Source organism: Ophidiomyces ophidiicola (genome assembly GCF_022830035.1).
Source record: "Ophidiomyces ophidiicola strain CBS 122913 chromosome Unknown scaffold_31, whole genome shotgun sequence".
In the NCBI taxonomy this organism is placed as follows: Eukaryota; Fungi; Ascomycota; class Eurotiomycetes; order Onygenales; family Onygenaceae; genus Ophidiomyces; species Ophidiomyces ophidiicola.
The window spans coordinates 146,604-164,903 of NW_026054671.1; the positions used below are offsets into that span (position 1 = coordinate 146,604).

The 18,300-nt window shown below is 50.0% G+C and overlaps 4 protein-coding genes across 4 annotated transcripts; 1 reads left to right on the forward strand and 3 right to left on the reverse strand.

The window, feature by feature from the left end:
* Positions 1–244: 244 nt before the first annotated feature.
* On the forward strand, positions 245–1,429 carry LOZ57_005736 (uncharacterized protein; the record flags this gene model as incomplete). The annotated part of the gene is made up of 1 exon (XM_049254763.1): positions 245–1,429. One exon carries the CDS (start codon positions 245–247, stop codon positions 1,427–1,429), a length of 1,185 nt encoding a protein of 394 aa, XP_049106280.1.
* Positions 1,430–1,896: 467 nt separating this feature from the next.
* On the reverse strand, positions 1,897–5,198 carry cta3 (potassium/sodium eff; the record flags this gene model as incomplete). Its single annotated transcript, XM_049254764.1, has 3 exons — positions 1,897–3,320; positions 3,372–4,403; positions 4,460–5,198. 3 exons carry the CDS (start codon positions 5,196–5,198, stop codon positions 1,897–1,899), a joined length of 3,195 nt encoding a protein of 1,064 aa, XP_049106281.1.
* A 2,852-nt stretch (positions 5,199–8,050) lies between these two features.
* On the reverse strand, positions 8,051–10,226 carry LOZ57_005738 (uncharacterized protein; the record flags this gene model as incomplete). Its single annotated transcript, XM_049254765.1, has 2 exons — positions 8,051–9,238; positions 9,330–10,226. 2 exons carry the CDS (start codon positions 10,224–10,226, stop codon positions 8,051–8,053), a joined length of 2,085 nt encoding a protein of 694 aa, XP_049106282.1.
* A 3,584-nt stretch (positions 10,227–13,810) lies between these two features.
* On the reverse strand, positions 13,811–16,298 carry LOZ57_005739 (uncharacterized protein; the record flags this gene model as incomplete). Its single annotated transcript, XM_049254766.1, has 4 exons — positions 13,811–13,941; positions 14,002–14,200; positions 14,261–15,112; positions 15,171–16,298. 4 exons carry the CDS (start codon positions 16,296–16,298, stop codon positions 13,811–13,813), a joined length of 2,310 nt encoding a protein of 769 aa, XP_049106283.1.
* Between the last annotated feature and the right edge of the window lie 2,002 nt (positions 16,299–18,300).

Below are 18,300 nucleotides of genomic sequence, written 5' to 3' on the forward strand. Positions count from 1 at the left end.
TGTTGAGCGGCAGCCAATGACATGAAGGCAATATGCTGCATTAGTTAGCGCCTTCATCAAAAGCTGCATCTCAACATCCATTGCTTCACAACTTGCATCAATGAAGCTTCATTGTCCCGCCTGAGTTGCGTTTGACAGTTTGGAACGAGAAGTCGATTGAATGTGACCTGCAAGTTATTTGTCTTTGCAGCGCCAGCTAATCCAAACTGAAACAGCTGTCTTATGCTTCTCGGCAATACTCGAGATGATTCCCCCGTCCTGGCGCTTCTACAGCCCCGAGGGTGCCCTAACGCCAGGAGGCCCTCATAAATGGGCAGTGATCGATTGGGAACTACGGCGATGGTTCCAGGTAACTGGCCCTGCTGAAGCCCTCCCTGATGAAGAAGATGCAATTAAGGTTGTTGAACAGCATGCAGATGCAGTTGGTGCTGACATACATACCTTAGAGGTGTCTGCTAATGGAGAGCTGATTGGGGTCTCTACTGAGGATCCAACATGGGAGCTCAGGTATCCAGATTACCCAGGGCCTCTGACCGACCAGGAGATTGCATACAGGTCACAGCTCACTGAGAGAGAGAGACTTCATCTGTGTACAGACCTTGTGGAATACAAAGGTTGTGATGGGAACAGTGAGATTGTTGCTTTCAAATACACAATCTATCAACAACGGGTCGAATACATATGGAGGGAGCTACACACTCTCAAAGCGCTCCGTGACCACGAATCATTTGTCACATTCCGTCGCGTGGTTCTTGACGATGTATCTAAAAAGATACTTGGTTTTACCTTGCAGTATATCCCAGGCGGTACCCTTGAAGACTACCGGGAAAACCACCGTGAAGGCCCCTGTGATCGCCCTTTCTACTTCTCTTGGCTTAAACAGCTTACAGATGCAATTGACGATCTAAACCTTGGGTTTGGAGTTATGCATCAAGATATAGCCCCTCGAAACATACTATTCGAGCCTACTACCAAAGGTTTGAAAATTTTTGATTTCGACAGATCATGTTTGATTGGAGCGGAGGATCAAGAAGAGAGGCGCAATGACATTGATGGCCTCATATTCACTGTCTACGAAACTTTTACCAAAGACGATCATTTTAGAGAAGTTCCTTTTGATGAACAAGAAGTACAGAAAGTCGAAGATATGAAAGAATGGGATTTAATTGTTCCCTTAGAAGAAGGAAAATGCATTGCGGCGTATCGGAGCTTCCTGGCAGACTGGGCTGCAGCTCGGAGGACGACTCGGTCCATCAAGCACCATTCAGAAGCAAAATACCCAGCTTCCGTACCTCCGTATCCGGAGCTTGTTCCTTTCATAAAAGCGACGAGATTTGGGCCCTTGAAAATTCTGCGTCGACGACGGGCAGACGTGTTGAAGTGCGGGGAGTATGCGACTTGTTGGGAGAGGCCTTCTATAAAGGGATAATCTTGAGCTTGCAACTTACAATATATTCCCTACCTACCCTTAACTGCTCTTTTTAAGATAAACACGTTCATGCATACGTACAACCCGTAGATTTCTAGCGACAATTAAGCTCAAAAGAGGAACAAGGCTCAAATCATTTTTGAACTGCCATTTGCTCCTTATTTGCCGCTCGCATTCGAATATATTTACGGACATCTGCACGTGTATCAATGTGGGCTGGTGGCCGGACAGGTAACTATGCTGACTAAGCTCGGAAGCTGGACGTCTATAAAGTCAAGCTCACTGTAAACAGTAGGCTTGTATATTCAACAGCTAGTATTTTACCAGACAAATGCAAATAGAGATATCAAATTATTCAGGTCCATTGGCCGCCATCTACAGCCCGTTATGCTTCAACCCCACACTCTCTTCAAAGTCAAATTATCAGAGCTAACAACACACGTCCGAAGTCGCCATGATGATAAACTTTAGACTCGTTCCTTTGATCTGGAGTTTTCGGCAATTCCTCTGCTCATTTCCCTCCCACTGACACTCGACCTGGAGCTCGTCAGACCTACACCAACGCTCTTTTCGCTTCCTCTAGTCAAGGTCTTTGCGAATGTGAAGAATCCTTGTCTCAGGCCCAATTCGTGGCTTGGCCAGCGTCGTCTGAAGCCGGTTGCTGCCACGCCTCCATAGTCCTCGCCCGATGCGAACCAGCCTGTCTTCCGTTTGATCATCTTCCAGGCCTCAACGCCAAGAATGAAGACAAAAACAGATCCAAACGCCAGACCCCATTCCCAGGTGATGCCCTGATGCTTAAAGACTTTCGTGTTAAGGCCGGGGATATATACGGCGGGGAAAACAGAGAGGGCACCGATGACGACGGCCCAGAACAGGAACTGATTCTCCCAGACATCACGGAAGAAGGGGAATGAGGGAACACGGTCATCACTATGGTCGCGGAATGGGTTAAGGTTAAACATGCTGTTTCGGAAATGCTTAAATTCCCAGGCGGAGATAAGGATAAGCCATGTGAGCTCTGCAAAAACTGCTGCACGCGCTCGATATACGGTTGTGCAAGCATCGCTTGATGTGCGATTGCAATCGATACCCAAGGACGCCGCGCCATCACCAACACCATAAATAATAATGACGAAGGTAAGGAGAGTACACGACCCCATGATCAATCCGTATACCATCATATCAGCAATTATCTGCCATGTAAACACACCTTTCTTGGTATCGTGTGGAGGTCTGTGCATCACAGCGGCATCCGCTTTCTCACGACCAAGACCAAAAGCCGGAAAAGACGATGTCAACATATTGATCCACAAAATTTGAAGAGGTGAAAGCGGGAAAATGGAGACATCCGTGTTATCTTTGAATCCAAGGCCAACGATAAGAAGAACCACCTCACCAACATTTGAGGTCAAGAGATGAAGGATAAATTTCTGGATATTTTCAAACATTCGGCGGCCTTCTTCAATGGCGTTCACAATACTCGCAAAGTTATCATCGGTCAGCACGATATCAGAAGCGGATTTGGCAACGTCTGAACCACCCATGCCCATGGCAATGCCGACATCAGCAGCTTGAAGGGATGGTGCATCATTGACTCCATCACCAGTCATGGCGCAGTATCGCTTTCGGCGATGAAGGGCAGCAATCATCCTTGTTTTTGTGTCCGGTGCACATCTAGCTATTACCAATGGAAGAGATGGAAGAGCGTCGATTTCTTCATCAGTCATTCCATCAAACTCAGCAGCGGTTTTGACAAGTGATGCGGCTTCTTCAGCAGAGAGAGTAGCTGTATTTCGGGGAATAATCCCAACTTCTTTTGCGATTGCAGTCGCTGTAGAAGGATGGTCACCTGTAAGCATGTGGACTCGAATGCCAGCCATGGTACATTCTGTTGAAAGTTAGCCTTTGATGATAGCGTAAAGGGATATTTCAAAATTACCTTTCACAGCATCCTTAGTTTCCAACCTGGGCGGATCGTATAAACCAGCAAGGCCAAGAAGCGTTAGGTCTTTTTCAACCTCCTCTCGCGGAAGCTCCATATGATGATCGAACGCCTTTGGTCCTGGCTTTCGTGCGATAGCCAACACTCGCAATCCCTGTTCTGCAAGAAAGCCCATCTGGTCAAGTACTTTTGCCTTTGTGGAGGCATCCATTGGGGCCTGGTGCTCTCCAAGTCCAACAGATGTACAGAGATCCAAAATCCTCTCGACAGCTCCTTTTGTAAAAATAACAGTCTCGGGAGATTCCTGGCATCGATAAATAACGGACATGCGCTTTACACTGCTGTCAAATGGGTATTCAGACAGCTGCTTCCAGCCCTTTTCCTTCTCCAAAACTGGCTTTCCAAAATCAAACCTGTGGGCAAAGACTTGCAATGCAATTTCTGTGGGATCACCCATAGTCTGCCACTGATTAGATTCATTATCAAGACGAAGTTTAGCCAGATTGCACAATGCTGCTGACTCTAGAAATGCCTCTAGCTCTGGAACAACATCAGGTACGCTTCCGGGTTGGTCATCCTCATCTTCATCGTTAGAGGAATTTTTCTCGTTCCGTAGTTCGTCTTGCTTTCGCTTATCCCGCTCCTCCTTTTCAGGAGGTACATCGAATTTTAATCCCGCTGCACTACGAAGTTGGTCCTGTTCGGTTCGCTTGCGCTCACGCTCTTCTTCAGCTTCCTGCTTGGATGCTGGTGCAGGGCCGAGACTAATTATGCCGCGTGTCGGGTTATTGGCGTCGTTGGATTTATGCAGCGTGTACAAACCGACACCCGGAATCCATGCTTTTCGTGTGACCATTTGTCCTTGAGTAAGAGTTCCAGTTTTGTCGGAGCAGATATTTGTCACTCCTCCTAAGGCTTCCAGAGCGCTAAGCTGCCGCACCACAACTCGACGCTTTCGCATTTGTGTCATGCCGACAACCATGGTAATGGTGAGTACAGCAATCAAAGATTCGGGGATGATAGCAATGCCTAGACAGTTAGCTATTATATCAAAGAGGCTGAGATTGTTATCTTGGGATATTTACCTGTGGAGATGGCATAAATTGCAACCTCGTTTGTTACATTGAATTTGTTGACGCCGAATACGATGATGGCAAGTAAGATGGCACATCCGAAGAGCGAGTATGCCAGCTTGCTCAGTTTGATTTGCAACGGAGTACCTTCAGTCAATCCAAGGAATTTTCCAATCCGGTCCCAAACACGCAGAGCGCCGCCTTTTACAGGTTGAAAAGTGCCATACTTCTTGCGGGACATAGAGCGGCCGGGTTTGCGGCGCTTACCCTGCATGGATTGGGCAATCTTGCCAATTTCGGTGTGCATTCCTGTAAAGACCACGATCCCACGTCCTCTGCCTTTGGTGACGGTTGAAGATGAGTAGGCCATATTTAGTCGATCGCCCACCCCAATGGCGAGTTCATCTCCATCAGTGGCAAACTCTTCATCCTTTGCAACTGGAACGGCTTCTCCAGTCAAGATTTTCTCATCACATTCCAGGTTCATCACCTCGAAAAGGCGAAGATCAGCAGGCACCGTGTCCCCAGTTTTCACTTGAACAATATCACCGGGGACAACTTCGCCAGAAGGAACGGTAACTTCATGCCCACTTCTGATCACAGTGGCAGACGGGGAAGATAGAGAACGAAGTGAGTCCATCTTCTTTTCGGCCTGGAATTCTTGATAGAAGCCGATGAGCACGTTTGCGACAATGACGGCCGTGATAACGCCTCCCTCGACATAGTCTTGGACGCCATAGGCGAGAGCCATGGCAAGAACTAGTACCTATCCCCCAGAAATGGTTACTAACTGCCATATCAACGGATCTATGATAGAGTAATAATGCCAGTGATGATTTGCAGTGATATATTCTGAGAGCAAAAGGAACGAGAAACAAAAGAAAAAACATGCATATTCTTATTGGACAGAATTTGTTTTTTCGACAACCACCATCACCTCAGACAAACCTTGGCCTACTACTGTACTACGCGAAAGCACTGGTAGGACCAGTCGCGAAAATAATATGTTTGAGGGTTTGGAACAACATGTGCGGGTACTGAAGAGATGTACAACTTACCAATACCATTGCATTCGATACTTGCTTGCCAAGCAAGGTATACCATTTAACTCCGCCTTCACTGAGCAAACGATTTGGGCCATATTTTTCTTGAAGTTCTTTTATTCTTGCATCGCCCGTCAGACCAGTTTCCAGGTCTGTTTGCAGGAATGGAACGAGATTATCGATAGAGAGCAGAAACGGATGTCGCTCGTACTCCTGAACCGGCGAGCCATTTTTGCCGGAGGAATGCATCACGCAGCTGTTACACTGTTATGAAGCTTCGCAGAATCCTCGAATTATATAAACGACGCTTTCGGAGGGTAGTGGAAGGGGAAAGTACAAATCTGACTGTTCGTCTGCACTTTCTTACCCGTATGACGAGGAGGCGGAAGGGAAGGACGGTCCAAAGAGAGGAAAGGGGTGGTCTAATTTTTGCTGGTCAAAGGGATAGAGGGTTAATAAACCCATTCGCGTGGTGTTGAATACAAAGTGAGGGAGCCGGGTTTCGAAAGGGCGACGAGAGAACTCGCCACGACCTGTGATCGAAGAATCCGAATCGGAGCTTCGCAATACCAATGATCTGTCTCCGCTGTTCCGGGCTGGATAGGCGCCGGTTATTGCTCCGTGAGTTCTCGTGCAGAAAAAAAGAACCGTTAGCGGGAACGCGACTGTTTCTAGGAACTACACCTTGCACAGGCGGAGCGGGAATCCGGGTATATATAGCTTCCGAGCCCAAAGGTTTTTAAGTTCCTGCGACCCAAGGCTGGCCAAGAAGCTTCTTCCATTATTTGGCAAAGCTCATTCCACCCAGCGAGCTGTTGGAGGGTACGGACCACAGCGGGTTCATATGCCAGGCTTGGCCCTAGGAAACCTTGGGCGCCACCAAAGTAAACGAGTTCCCTCCTTAATAAACCTGGCCCAAACCTGTTCTTCCATTGTGTTGGAGGTTTATGCTACCACATGCTTTGACTGAGATATGATCAAGCAGCCCCAGATGACCCCTAACAGGCCCTATCAGGCCACTCGGTCTTCCTGAGACAGCACCCATCCATCGTGCTTTCCACCATCTTGGCCCCCCACCTCCTCCGGGCCACTCAGTCCCTATTGGCTACTTTCCCGCAACGCCCCACCAGATCGATTAGCAAAACTGACCAATCACAGCGCTAATGACGTCACTCAGTGTCTCGCCACGCGGCGGAGCTCTTGGCGTGACCGCCCTTAGTGGCCGCCGAGCGCCAAGCTGCGTGGAGGGCAGCCTTGGCGGCTTCCCGTTGGCGGCGGCCTCGACGCGAGTCAGGCAATCGCGGAGGCTCGAGGGACGCTGTTGCAGCTCGCCTCCGGAGCCGCCTTCACGCCCCGGAGCTGAGCGGACTTTGTGCGGAGCAACCAACTACTGAAGCAGGATGGCACTCACGGCCTCTCCGCGTGAGCTGACGAAGCGAGCAGTCCTCAGCAAAGTAAGGGCTTGACACGCGATATCGGAAACGCTTCCGCCCACGTGCCTTGTTCGTGCATGCACAACATTCGAAACATGGCCAGCCACCGCCGCCGCTCTTATCGTCGGGAAATTTGAAATAACTTTTGAGCGGAAAGCATTGGCAAAAACGGACTGGGCTCGACCTTCTCTGCGGGCGAAAGAGAGAAGCTCAATGCCTGGGCGCTCGGCGGAAAAGGAAAGGATCGACTTACAACTCATGAAAGTGTCTAAGAGACTATATACATTGTTCGAGCTGCCGCCCAATAGTAAAGAAGCAACAGGTTTGTCTCGTCTGGTCTTCACCCCCATTCGTTCCTCCTCCCGGGAACCGGCATCTTGTACGGCAGAGATGTAGCCTAAGGCCCGACTCTTTTGTGTACAGAGACGTTTCTATGTAGGTGTATACGAGAGACTGCAACATGTGCTAGATTAAGTGGCTGCAAATAAGAGAAAATTTTCCCCTGCCGTGGATTTTTCTGCCTGTGGGGGTGACCGTGACCCGGTGCGTCCGCTCCTCTCCGCCCAACCCGATACGCCATCCGCGTTCGGGAGACCTGCCGCACGCCTTGAAGCTTGTTTAAGAGTTTCCAAGGACGGGATTGGATGGTTTCGTTCTGCACTGCGAAATCAGACTACGATCGGAATCGTACCTGGCCGTATTGTATTGGGTAGACTGTTCGAGACTTCGATCTGAGTTCATCGCTTGCTCACAATATTGACATCAAACTCTCCACGACGGAAGTAGCTCACGTGCCCCATTGCAGGCGCCTCCGCTTTACCTCACGTATGCATGCATGATAGGAGTTGTTCATTGGTTAGGATAAATAAGTTTTGCCAAAGGCTGCGCGGTATGCTTGGGTAGCCAACCATTTTATAAAGACCTATCGTTAGCATTGACCCTTTTGCTAGACCGCCTAGGCGTTGAGGAAATGCCAACCCACACCTCCAGCCCCTTTCCCCAAAACCCCACTATCAAGGTATTTCAACTCGTAAAACGCGCCGGATTCTCGAAAAACTGGTAAATTGTATATGATGTTTTTACCATAATGAATTAATTAACCTGTTGGCAGTCGATCTTTTCCCAAATCATTTCTTGCCTTTTCCTTTCTTTTTCTTTCCAGTCTTTGAGGGTTCTGGAACAGTGACGGTGCCTTCAACCACGTCTTCGCCTTGATCTTTTAGCCTTTGAGACCCGCTGATGAAAAACGTGAGGTCTCGATTTTGCTCACTCAAATCTTCATTAGCGGTTTTCAGCTTGTCGACTTCACTAGTCAGATATCCCACGCGCTCCATCAAGCTACTGTTGATGGTTTTTTCTTCGCGGTACTCTTTTTCTAGTTTGCGCGATAGCAACTCAAATTTCTCTGCCCGTCTTTCTGCCCGATCTTTGTCTTTTTCAAGAGCAGGCATTGTCTCTTTTAGAAGTGTCTCATGATCAGATTGCAATGCCTTGAACTGTTTAGCTATATTCTCTGCCGTTTCTTGTGCTGACAAGGCGGCAGCACTGGCTTGGGCCGCTTTATCTGCAGCCCGCTCAACCTTTTCTTCAAAATAAGTACGCTGGCTTTCCAATTGGCTTGTAAGAAGGTGTGTGTATTCCAGGCTCATGTTCTCCCACTTTTCTCGCGGGATGGCATCGTCCCAATCTGGTGGATCTAGAGCACTGTGGTCAGCTGCCGGCAGCTCCAGAAGCTTTCCATCGGACTTGTTTTGAATGATTCGGTGGACATATCCATCCCCAATATAATCCCAGACTCGCTGTGATGATAGGTCCATTACAAACGAATGTTCCGTTTCCTCAAAGTGTGCAAACGCGTGCGCGCCATCATATCGGCCGCATCCAATATTACCGCATACCAAACATATCCAAAGATTCTCCTCAGAATGACATACAGAACACTCCGCCGGATCCTCATCAAAACCGAAGGTGGAAGCACGTTTCCCAAGATCTTCCTGTGTGTAACGACATACAGGACACCCACTTCCTTTCCATTTCTGTAAGCAAGTGCAATGAAAGACGTGCTGGCATATTATAGTGAGGAGCCCGCTAGTTTCATCCATACGTTCCAGACAAACAGGACACGTCGGTAGTTCAATAAGTGAGGGCGTAGGAGGAGCTAACGGCTTAGATGACAACGGAGCTACAGCAGCAGCGCTGGATTGTGCTTGCGAAATAAATGGATCATTATTAGTGTCTGGAAACTTCGTATCTGGTGAGGTTTGTGGTGTCAGAATTTCGACATCCTTCACGAATACCGCATGACATGTTTCAGGCTATAGCAAAACTGGATATCAGCTGTGTTCCATAGTGAATTTTATTTGGTAACGACTGTAGAAAATACAAGGACATTTCAAATAGATTCACCTCTGTGCTATTGAACACCTTCCCAGTCCATTCTTTTTGCCACTCGACGGCCTTTCGACCATTCCGAAACTTCATTAAAACCATATAACGGTTCCGTCTCTCAGTTCGGATCATACGAAAATGGCTGACTTCATTCTGCGTTTCCTGGCCAACCCAGCCTATGAAGTCCGAAGGATACATATATGAAGGGACAGCCAGAATGCACAGAGTAGTACAGTCCTCCAGAGAAAGAGGCAAACCAGGCCCTTTGCCATCCGCTCCTTTTTCTGAGTATCTGGGATTCTTTGAAGCTGATGATTTTGTGTTTCGCGCAACAGAAGAGCCCTTCAGGAAGTATGGATCGTCGTCATCATTTCGAGAAAGACCTGGAGTAGGATCGCCTTCACGAAAGAGATGAATGATGCCCCATACGCTACCTGATGCCTTTTGATCGAGAGAAACATATCTCCCCTTTGTAGCCAGGCCCCCAATGGCACTTGAGCCAATACCTTTTGCTATTTGATTGTTATCAGCACCACCACGAGCTTCCGGAGCATTCAAGTCGCATTCGTTTGGCTTTGGAACCATATCGATGCCGCCAATGGATATATTATCGGCGCGCCTATCGCTGGTAGGGTTCGTTGAGTGTACGGTAGAGTAAGGAGCTGGCAAGCCCTTAGTACTAACGGAAGGGGAATACTGTGAATCTTTTGTAAAGCCAAATTCGCTCGTTGCAGAGCTGTAATTAATGTTTGAAAGAGATGAATGATTTATCAGGTTTGAGTGTCCAAACCTCAGCTGTTTGGAAAACGGCCGTAGCGAATTATATATTGTGTCAGTAGTGGCTGAGCTGGTGCAGCTGCTGTCTGAGGCGTTTTGTAGGACTTCAAGGCAAATCTTGTAGAAGTAGGAGGGCATATCGCCAGGTCATCACATCATCCCGCTCCTTGAAAGCTATCAACCAGCCTAGAGGGTGCGAGAGGAACCTCGAGGTTTGTTGATATTGAGTTTCTTCATTCATTGACGATAGCCCTTACCCGTTAGGGCCCAGACTTCCAGTCATGTGATATGGGTCAGACCAATCGGAATTTCGGATAAATATTGTTCCGTCAATCAGCTGACTAGCTAATTAACCAAAAGTAGACTAGTCAGTTCCTTTTGGTTTGATTCCATTGCTTTCAACCTTCACAATGATCAAATTAAAGTACGAAGTACAGGGTAGTTACCTACAAGTAATATTTCCCTTACTTGCTATTCAACTAATTTCAAGAGTTTTTGTCATCTTCGTCATACGATCTATACAGTCTACGGGTCTTCCAACATTATTGTTGATCTTACAACTCAGAAAAGTTATAGTTCTGGCATAGGAAATAAAAATGACTGCACAAAGCAAGACAACAAGGTGCTGATCATAGACGTAATTATTTGATGGTACTGGGTGTTAGGCAGATATGTATCTTGATTTGATAAATAAGGATGGGTATTATCGACCGTAACCTGAGTTAGGTAGTATTGTCATAAGAGAAAGTCATCACAGCCACATGAATGCAGAATTATACACCGTAAAAGCTGTATTCACAAACGCCGTACCAACCAATGCACCACATAAAAAGTGAGGAGCCAATCATTCGACACCATATATACAGATGCCTAGTTTCCTCCACGCAATCTCAAAACCAAGTGCAGAGTGCTCTCTTTCTGGATATTGTAGTCTGAAAGCGTACGGCCATCTTCAAGTTGCTTGCCGGCAAAGATGAGGCGCTGTTGGTCGGGTGGAATACCTTCCTTATCCTGAATTTTTGTCTTGACATTGTCAATCGTGTCCGAAGATTCAACTTCTAATGTGATGGTCTTGCCGGTAAGTGTTTTGACAAAAATCTGCATACCACCGCGCAACCGCAAAACAAGGTGGAGGGTAGACTCTTTTTGGATGTTGTAATCAGACAGTGTGCGGCCGTCCTCGAGTTGTTTACCGGCGAAGATTAGGCGTTGCTGGTCTGGTGGGATACCTTCTTTATCTTGAATCTTTGTTTTGACGTTGTCGATCGTATCAGAAGACTCAACTTCTAATGTGATTGTTTTTCCGGTTAAGGTTTTTACGAAAATTTGCATACCACCGCGAAGACGAAGGACAAGGTGGAGAGTGGACTCCTTCTGAATGTTGTAATCCGAGAGGGTGCGACCATCCTCGAGTTGTTTACCAGCGAAGATCAATCGTTGCTGGTCGGGGGGGATGCCTTCTTTGTCCTGGATCTTGGTTTTCACATTGTCGATGGTATCAGAAGACTCGACCTCAAGGGTAATAGTCTTGCCAGTAAGAGTCTTGACAACTGAGAGCCAAACGTGTTAGCACACTGTGGTGATATTCCCATCAAGGCGACAAACTTACAGATTTGCATACCGCCACGGAGGCGGAGGACCAAGTGGAGGGTACTCTCCTTCTGGATGTTGTAGTCGGAGAGGGTGCGGCCATCTTCAAGCTGTTTACCAGCGAAAATCAAGCGTTGTTGGTCTGGAGGGATGCCCTCCTTGTCTTGGATCTTAGTCTTAACATTATCAATGGTATCGCTGGACTCGACCTCAAGGGTGATGGTCTTGCCAGTCAGGGTCTTGACGAAGATCTGCATAATGGAGTTCAGGCACCAGTGTATAGGGCGAGGGAGGGCAGGAAGGTGTTCAAAGGGATCAGGCCGTGCACAGAATGTCTAAGAAGCAAGGGTGGTGTGAGAAATGGTGTGAGGATGCAGGAAGAAAGAGCGGCGGCGGGTTTAAGTAGGCTGGCGGCAAAGAGGATCACGGAGGTGAGGGGAGGCGAAGCAGCGGGGGTTCCGCCTGCGGTATCGGGCAGTATCGCCGAATGGGGCTTTTCTCGCGTTCGCCAATCACGGCGGCAGCTGCCCCTGTTAGTGTGCCAGATAGGGTTAGAGGTGGAACCCGCGAGAACCTTCTAGGCACACATGACAAAACAAGACACGCCCCAAGCCTGCTGAGGGTAATAAACCGGTCTCGGAGCTGAGTCACCTGCAGTTGCGTCATTCAAGTGACATCGCGCGATTGCCATGTTATATCAACATGGTTGAACACTGAAGATTCAGCACTCAACGCTTCATTCTGCATCAGAGCATGTGTTTTGGCGTGCGAACAAAAATGTTTACTTTCGTCCTGCCAGCTCCCGGTCATGGATCGCGCGTTAGCCTAGACTGCAGGCGGGACTAAGAGTGCCAACAGGGTGACTCCCATTCAAATCGCTTGCTTGTTCGACATCTCGACGATTTGCAAAAAGGCTATTCCCACAAGGTGTTTTGGAGGAGCTCAAGGTCAAACGCACCTAGCCGCTGGTGGCTAGGGCCGGATCGTCTGCTGCATGCCTAGAGAGTGTTGTTATTGAATATTCGGAGGACCATTACGTTCCCATGGTGTGGGAGATTGGATCTCAAACTAGTAGTTACTAACAACTTGTTTACAAAAATGTCTCTCCAAATCGCCAAAGGAAAATCGCCCTCTTGACCCGTACCTTTATCCCTCGCGCGCCCTCCAGACCAAATTAATACAAAGAAAAAAAGAAAAAGGAACACAAATCGGTGCTGTTTGGGCGACTGGCGTGGAAAATGAGAGTCGATCGTACACAACACCAGTATCGGCAAGCAAAACAGGAAAACAGTATTCCTAAATTACTTGTGAAATGTACAGTACATATGTATAAAACTCTGGGTTCAAAGTTTTTTTCGCCCCCAATATTGTATTGCCAGAATATCTGTGGGACAACCAAAGAATAGACCGGATCAATACATACATCACCTAGGATGCAATGCAAAGTGCAGACGGGCAGAAAAATAACACAAAAGAGTCAGGTCAAAATGACGATTTTTTTAAGAGTTAGTTCTGTGAAAACCAACTCATGAAAGATCCAAAAATGGCATAAAACCAAAAAAAAAAAAAAAAAAAAAAAAGACAATAGCACGAATGATAAAAAAACATTAGAAGAAGATGGGTGCGCCTGTCACAATCGGTGCTGTGTTCTGAATTTGAGCGCCCCGAAGGGTCGTTGATTTGTCTGATAATTGGGGCGGCTTTTCTGTGCATGTGTTGTATGTCTCGATGGCAAAATACTAAGCGTCGCGTAGTCGTTAAATCGTGGTCATCATCTTCGTTCCATTGTCGCATGAAAAACAAAGCGAAACGTCAAAACCAACGGCAGTGCACAAACAGAGGAAAAGAAAAAAAAAATCAAAATAGGTATAATATGGCGGAAAAATATCGCTGTACTCAAAAAAAGGAAACCTAAAAAAAATAAAGGAAATATAAATGAGTGACGGAAAGCTATACGGATCAAAAACGCAGACAGACGCTTGTCGTTTCCTCGTTTCATTTCGTTTGCAAATAGGAGCGTACTCTTGTGTCATAGATAGTCATGGGTCGTAGCTCATCGGTCTAAGGTGAGACGAAATGCTTGCTTGGAATCAAGAGGCCGTTAATAGCATATATCCGGGGTAGTTATCGTATCACGATGCATGGACAACCTCTCGGGTTGCCTGGTTTGCGCGTAAAACGAGCCGGGACAGGAATTTATTGGATAAGCAATCAAAGTCGCTGCGGTCAAAGTTGGAATTGGCACGGGTGCGGAGGTAGGATTCTGGTGATTTACGTTAGCAATCTGCAGGTCGACATAGAGGCAGCGAGAATAGAAGCTTACCATGTTGGCGGACATGCTCCCGAATTTCAGTCATGGTGTTACAGACATCAGGATTGGAGTTCAGGAGGTGGTGGTGTTCTTGGGAGTTCCAGTCCGTGAATGCAGGAAGCTTCTGGGAGATTGCTTGGAAGAGGCCGATAATGACACCAACAGGTGTTGTCTCCATGTCGGAGCAAAACTTCTTGACGGCAGCAGCATCCTAGAACGGCATTGCTCAGTATTGACGCGTCAGACAAGCATGGGACAAAAGACTACTTACAGGTACACGATAATGGCAATCAAACTGCATCTCTTCCCACACAGCGAGTAGTATCGAAGCCAGAATAAAGATTGTTGGCCAGTTCTTGAGCTTCTCTCCGCTGTAGACGCTAGAGTACAGAGCTGATAGCTCTTCCAAGACGTCCTTCTGCAAGTCGCGCCACATGTTGGCCAACGCACATTTAATCTGGAAGTTAATCATGACCGGAGCCATGATTTTGCCGTTGTATATCGACGTCTTGTCTTCGATCTTCCCAACAAAATGCTCCAAATCGCCAAGCCCCTCAACCATAGTGACGTGTAGTGTGAGATTGTATGCCAGTATGAGCTTGAGCGCCTTGCGGATGACTGGCATCTTGGTGCGGAAATAGAAGCGGAATGCAGTCTTGAGCATCTGGGTGAGGAAGGGCGTGCCACCGAAATAATCATCGACGAACTTCTCAAAGCTGCCATTTCCATCAATGTGTCTGTCGAGATAGTCCGAGAGCATAGCAGTAGATATGCCTTCCATTCCTGCCGAAAGTTTCGCCGTCTTCAACTCGTATGTGTTGGGGCTTCGCTTCAGCGACTCGACCCAGTCAATGTTGAAGCACTCTTCATCGCGCACGTACACCTCGCGAGCCTTGACAGGAAGAACTTCTCCATAGCCGTGGGTGATAAACAGAGTCCGCTCGACATCAGAAAACCCCGTAATGTTCCCAACAGAAAAGCCAAGTGTGATGTGACGTTCGTAGTCAGCTTTCCAGTCCTTCATAAAGTAGCCAATCTCCTTGATATCAATACGGGTGCACGGGACCTGCCAAAGTCTTGCATGGGAAGGTTTGCATCCCGCACATGGCTCTCCTTTATCGCACTAAACAGTAATGTTAGTTTCTGATGATGTAATTTTCGCCGAGCCTCCAAAAGCTTACCGTCTTCTTCAAGAACTTGCAACGAAGGCACGCTCGCAGTTTCCTAATCTCACTCGCCTGTTTTCTCTGATCTGGCTTCAGAGGCCCCTTCCGCTTGCCAACACGCTTCTCCTTTTCGGGCTTGTTTGGGTCTGACTGCTTTCGGACTTTGGTGTCCGTGTTCTTGGCCGCAATGGGGCTTCTGCGTGACGGTTTCCTGGATGGCGGAGAGCCTGCAGCCTGTTTTGGCGATCTCGACGTGGTCGTTGACTTCTTAGCAAGCACTGGAATTGGTCGAGATACTGCAAGAGGGCTGACGGCGGCCGTTGGCGGCGACGACGAACCGTGCGAAACGATATCTGTGGACGGTCTTCTGGGAAAGGCATGATACTCCGATTCAAGGTTGGATTCCGAGCTGGGCGAGTTGATGGCATTCGGTAAATCCACAAAGCTGCCTAGTGAACCTCTTGGATTGTGGTCCAAGTCAGAGTACGACGACTCCGATAGGCTTCGATGGTGCAACGTCTGATTAGGGTTGACAAAGACACTGCGGTCCTGGTATGAATCGAGAGACTGCTGGCCATCTATCAAGGTCCAGCTGTGGTCGCTAGCCGTGCTAGGCAACGATCTCACTTCCAGATACGTCTCTGTGGGCGAGCTGGTGTCAGGAAGATGCTGTGATTGAAACATATCTGCCAGGCCATCGATAGGCGCGAGAGACGCAATGTCCGGTTGGAAGTCATGCCACGTATAGGGCACAACGTCAACAGCGCTCGCCAGCGGCATGTAGGCCCCGCCTAGCAGGCCCGAGTCGAGATGCTCTGTGACTGGCATCAGGTCCATGGGCGTGGGTTGCAACGAGACATGATAGCCCGTTGTAAACGGGGTCTCCAGGGACGCAGGCTGCGTTGCAGCATATTGCAAGTGCGGTTGAAGATGCTGGATGCCCCAGTCCGAGATCAGGGCGTGGTCAGGGGCGACGGCGCCGAAGGCATGGCAGCTGGCGTGCAACGGCGAGGCGGCGGGTCTCCTACCGTCGGCGCGATGGTGCTGCGATGAGGTCTGGTCGATGCCCACATGCGGCCATGTCGGAGCTGAGATGAATCTCCGGGGGTCGTAGTCGAGGCCAATCATCCCGTCAGCGGACATTTTAACCTCAGTCATGCCTCAGCAGCGGACAGCATTGGCGAGCGGAACACAATCACGAGAAACAACTGGAGCAAACAGCAGCGATGGTCGAAGGGGGCGGCGGCGGGCGGTTCGTGAGCAGCTGAAGGGCGACGGGCAAGGCCAGCGACGACGGCGAATGGATCGAGCGGACGGCGGGCAGCTAGCTGTTGGGAAAACGAAGGGGCCCGACCAGCGAAGAAGCAAAGACGAGAGGAAGAGAGAGAGGAGGATGAGACGGGCTGGGAGGGGGGACGTGTGCGTTACTTGAGCGTGGGGAGGCGGATTGGCGGTGAGCCGGCGCGGGCTCTGGTTCGCCGGCGTCGGTGGGGGCGGCTAGGGGGGCGCTGGGCGCTGGAGCCACGCCTAACGGAGCCCCCGGCACACCCGAGGCTTAGGCGTGCGCCGGCGTCAATGCGCGCGCGCGACGCTGGAGACCAGCCGCCGTGCTCTCCCGCTGCTGCGGCGAGCTTGTCCTGCGCTTGCGCTGTGCCGGGCGCGCGAGCTAGCTAGTCTAACTGGCCGGCGAGCGAGCACTCGCCGCACCGGCTCCTCCCAACCGCCGCTCCCCCCCTCTTCTCCCAGCGCCCGACGGCGGTCCCGCGCCCGTCCTGCCGTCTGGCTGTGCGCCCGCTCGGAAAGCGAAAAAAAGCCTTTGGAGCAAGGCTGGCCAACTGCCACGCCGGGCCGCTCATTGGCTGCGTGCGCGCTGCCAGCACACGCACATGCGCCAACGGCCAACCGCCCGCTGCCCCTTGGCGCGCGCGGGCGCGCTGATCGTCGTTGCCCGCCAGTGCCGCGGTTGAGCCACGCACCCGCGCGCCAACCACCACGCCCACCGTCACCTGATGGGGCAACAGGCCTCATCCCGAATCGCGCGCAGCCCAAATACCCGCTCCTGCCAGCGAGCGTATCGTCGATACCGCCGCCCGTCTCTCGTCCGAACCAGCACTGCTGGCCCGTCTGCGTCGTCGCCTGTCGATGGTTCCCCTCCGCCTGCACGCTCACGAGCAGGCTGGTCCGCTACACTGGTGCGTCCCGACGCGGGAGATGATGATCTGCGGCAGTCTCCTGTGGTGCCCAACCGAGCTGAGGTCTGGGGAAGCCCGGCAGCCACGTCAAAGAATGCCGGGGCAGAGAGAAAGCGAGAGAGAAGGGAAGAGATCCGTACTAGCCCATACGGCCCTAAATTACTGCTAGGCCGCTCGCGGAATGGGTTGGGATCCAACGCGAGCTTCGTCCAGGTCAAGCGAAAATCCTCGATCTTGTCGCTAAAAATTCAAAATTCTCCGATCCCAAGTCTTTTCCATGGCCTGCCAGAACTCTCGCCCGACCCAGGATATGCTGGTCATCTCCCGTGGGGTTTAAATTGCCTGCATGATTATTGAGATCAGGCGGTCTGCTCTGGGCGGGAGAACAGCCAGCAACGCCGTCCCGACGGCGGTTCTGGCGACGGATGCATGCGCTTTCATACATCCTGCATCGACCATTTCATTATTCTGCCGTCGACTGAGGGCTCTGTTCTGCACGAACGCACGGCATCAAAGACAGAGTTGCCTGCTTGCATCTCCGACAGGGGACGCCCCCTTCCCCCCGATCCCCGGCTTCAGAGACACCCATTCGCACTCCCTGTTTGTTTCGGATCCAGAAAACTTAACTAGTGGAAGCTCTCCTCACGGATAATTTCGGTGGCTGGGTGGTGTTTCTGCTGCGTCCTGCTGCCCCGCCATCTCGATATCATCCGATTCGACGATCGGAACACTGCAGCTCCCCCTCCTCGCCCGCTCGATCTGCTCTTTTCCAGCAGGACGTATCCATTTTTGGCGATGCCGCTTCCTGCAGGCTATGCCTATTCGGGCCCGGCTGCTGCCCCAGAGTGGTGCCCGCCATTACGCAATGGGCACTGCCTGGCTCGCCCAACTCCCGCTTGATTCGCGGCCCACGCCCGCCCGCCCTCACGACTCGATACAACCCCTCCAAGCCT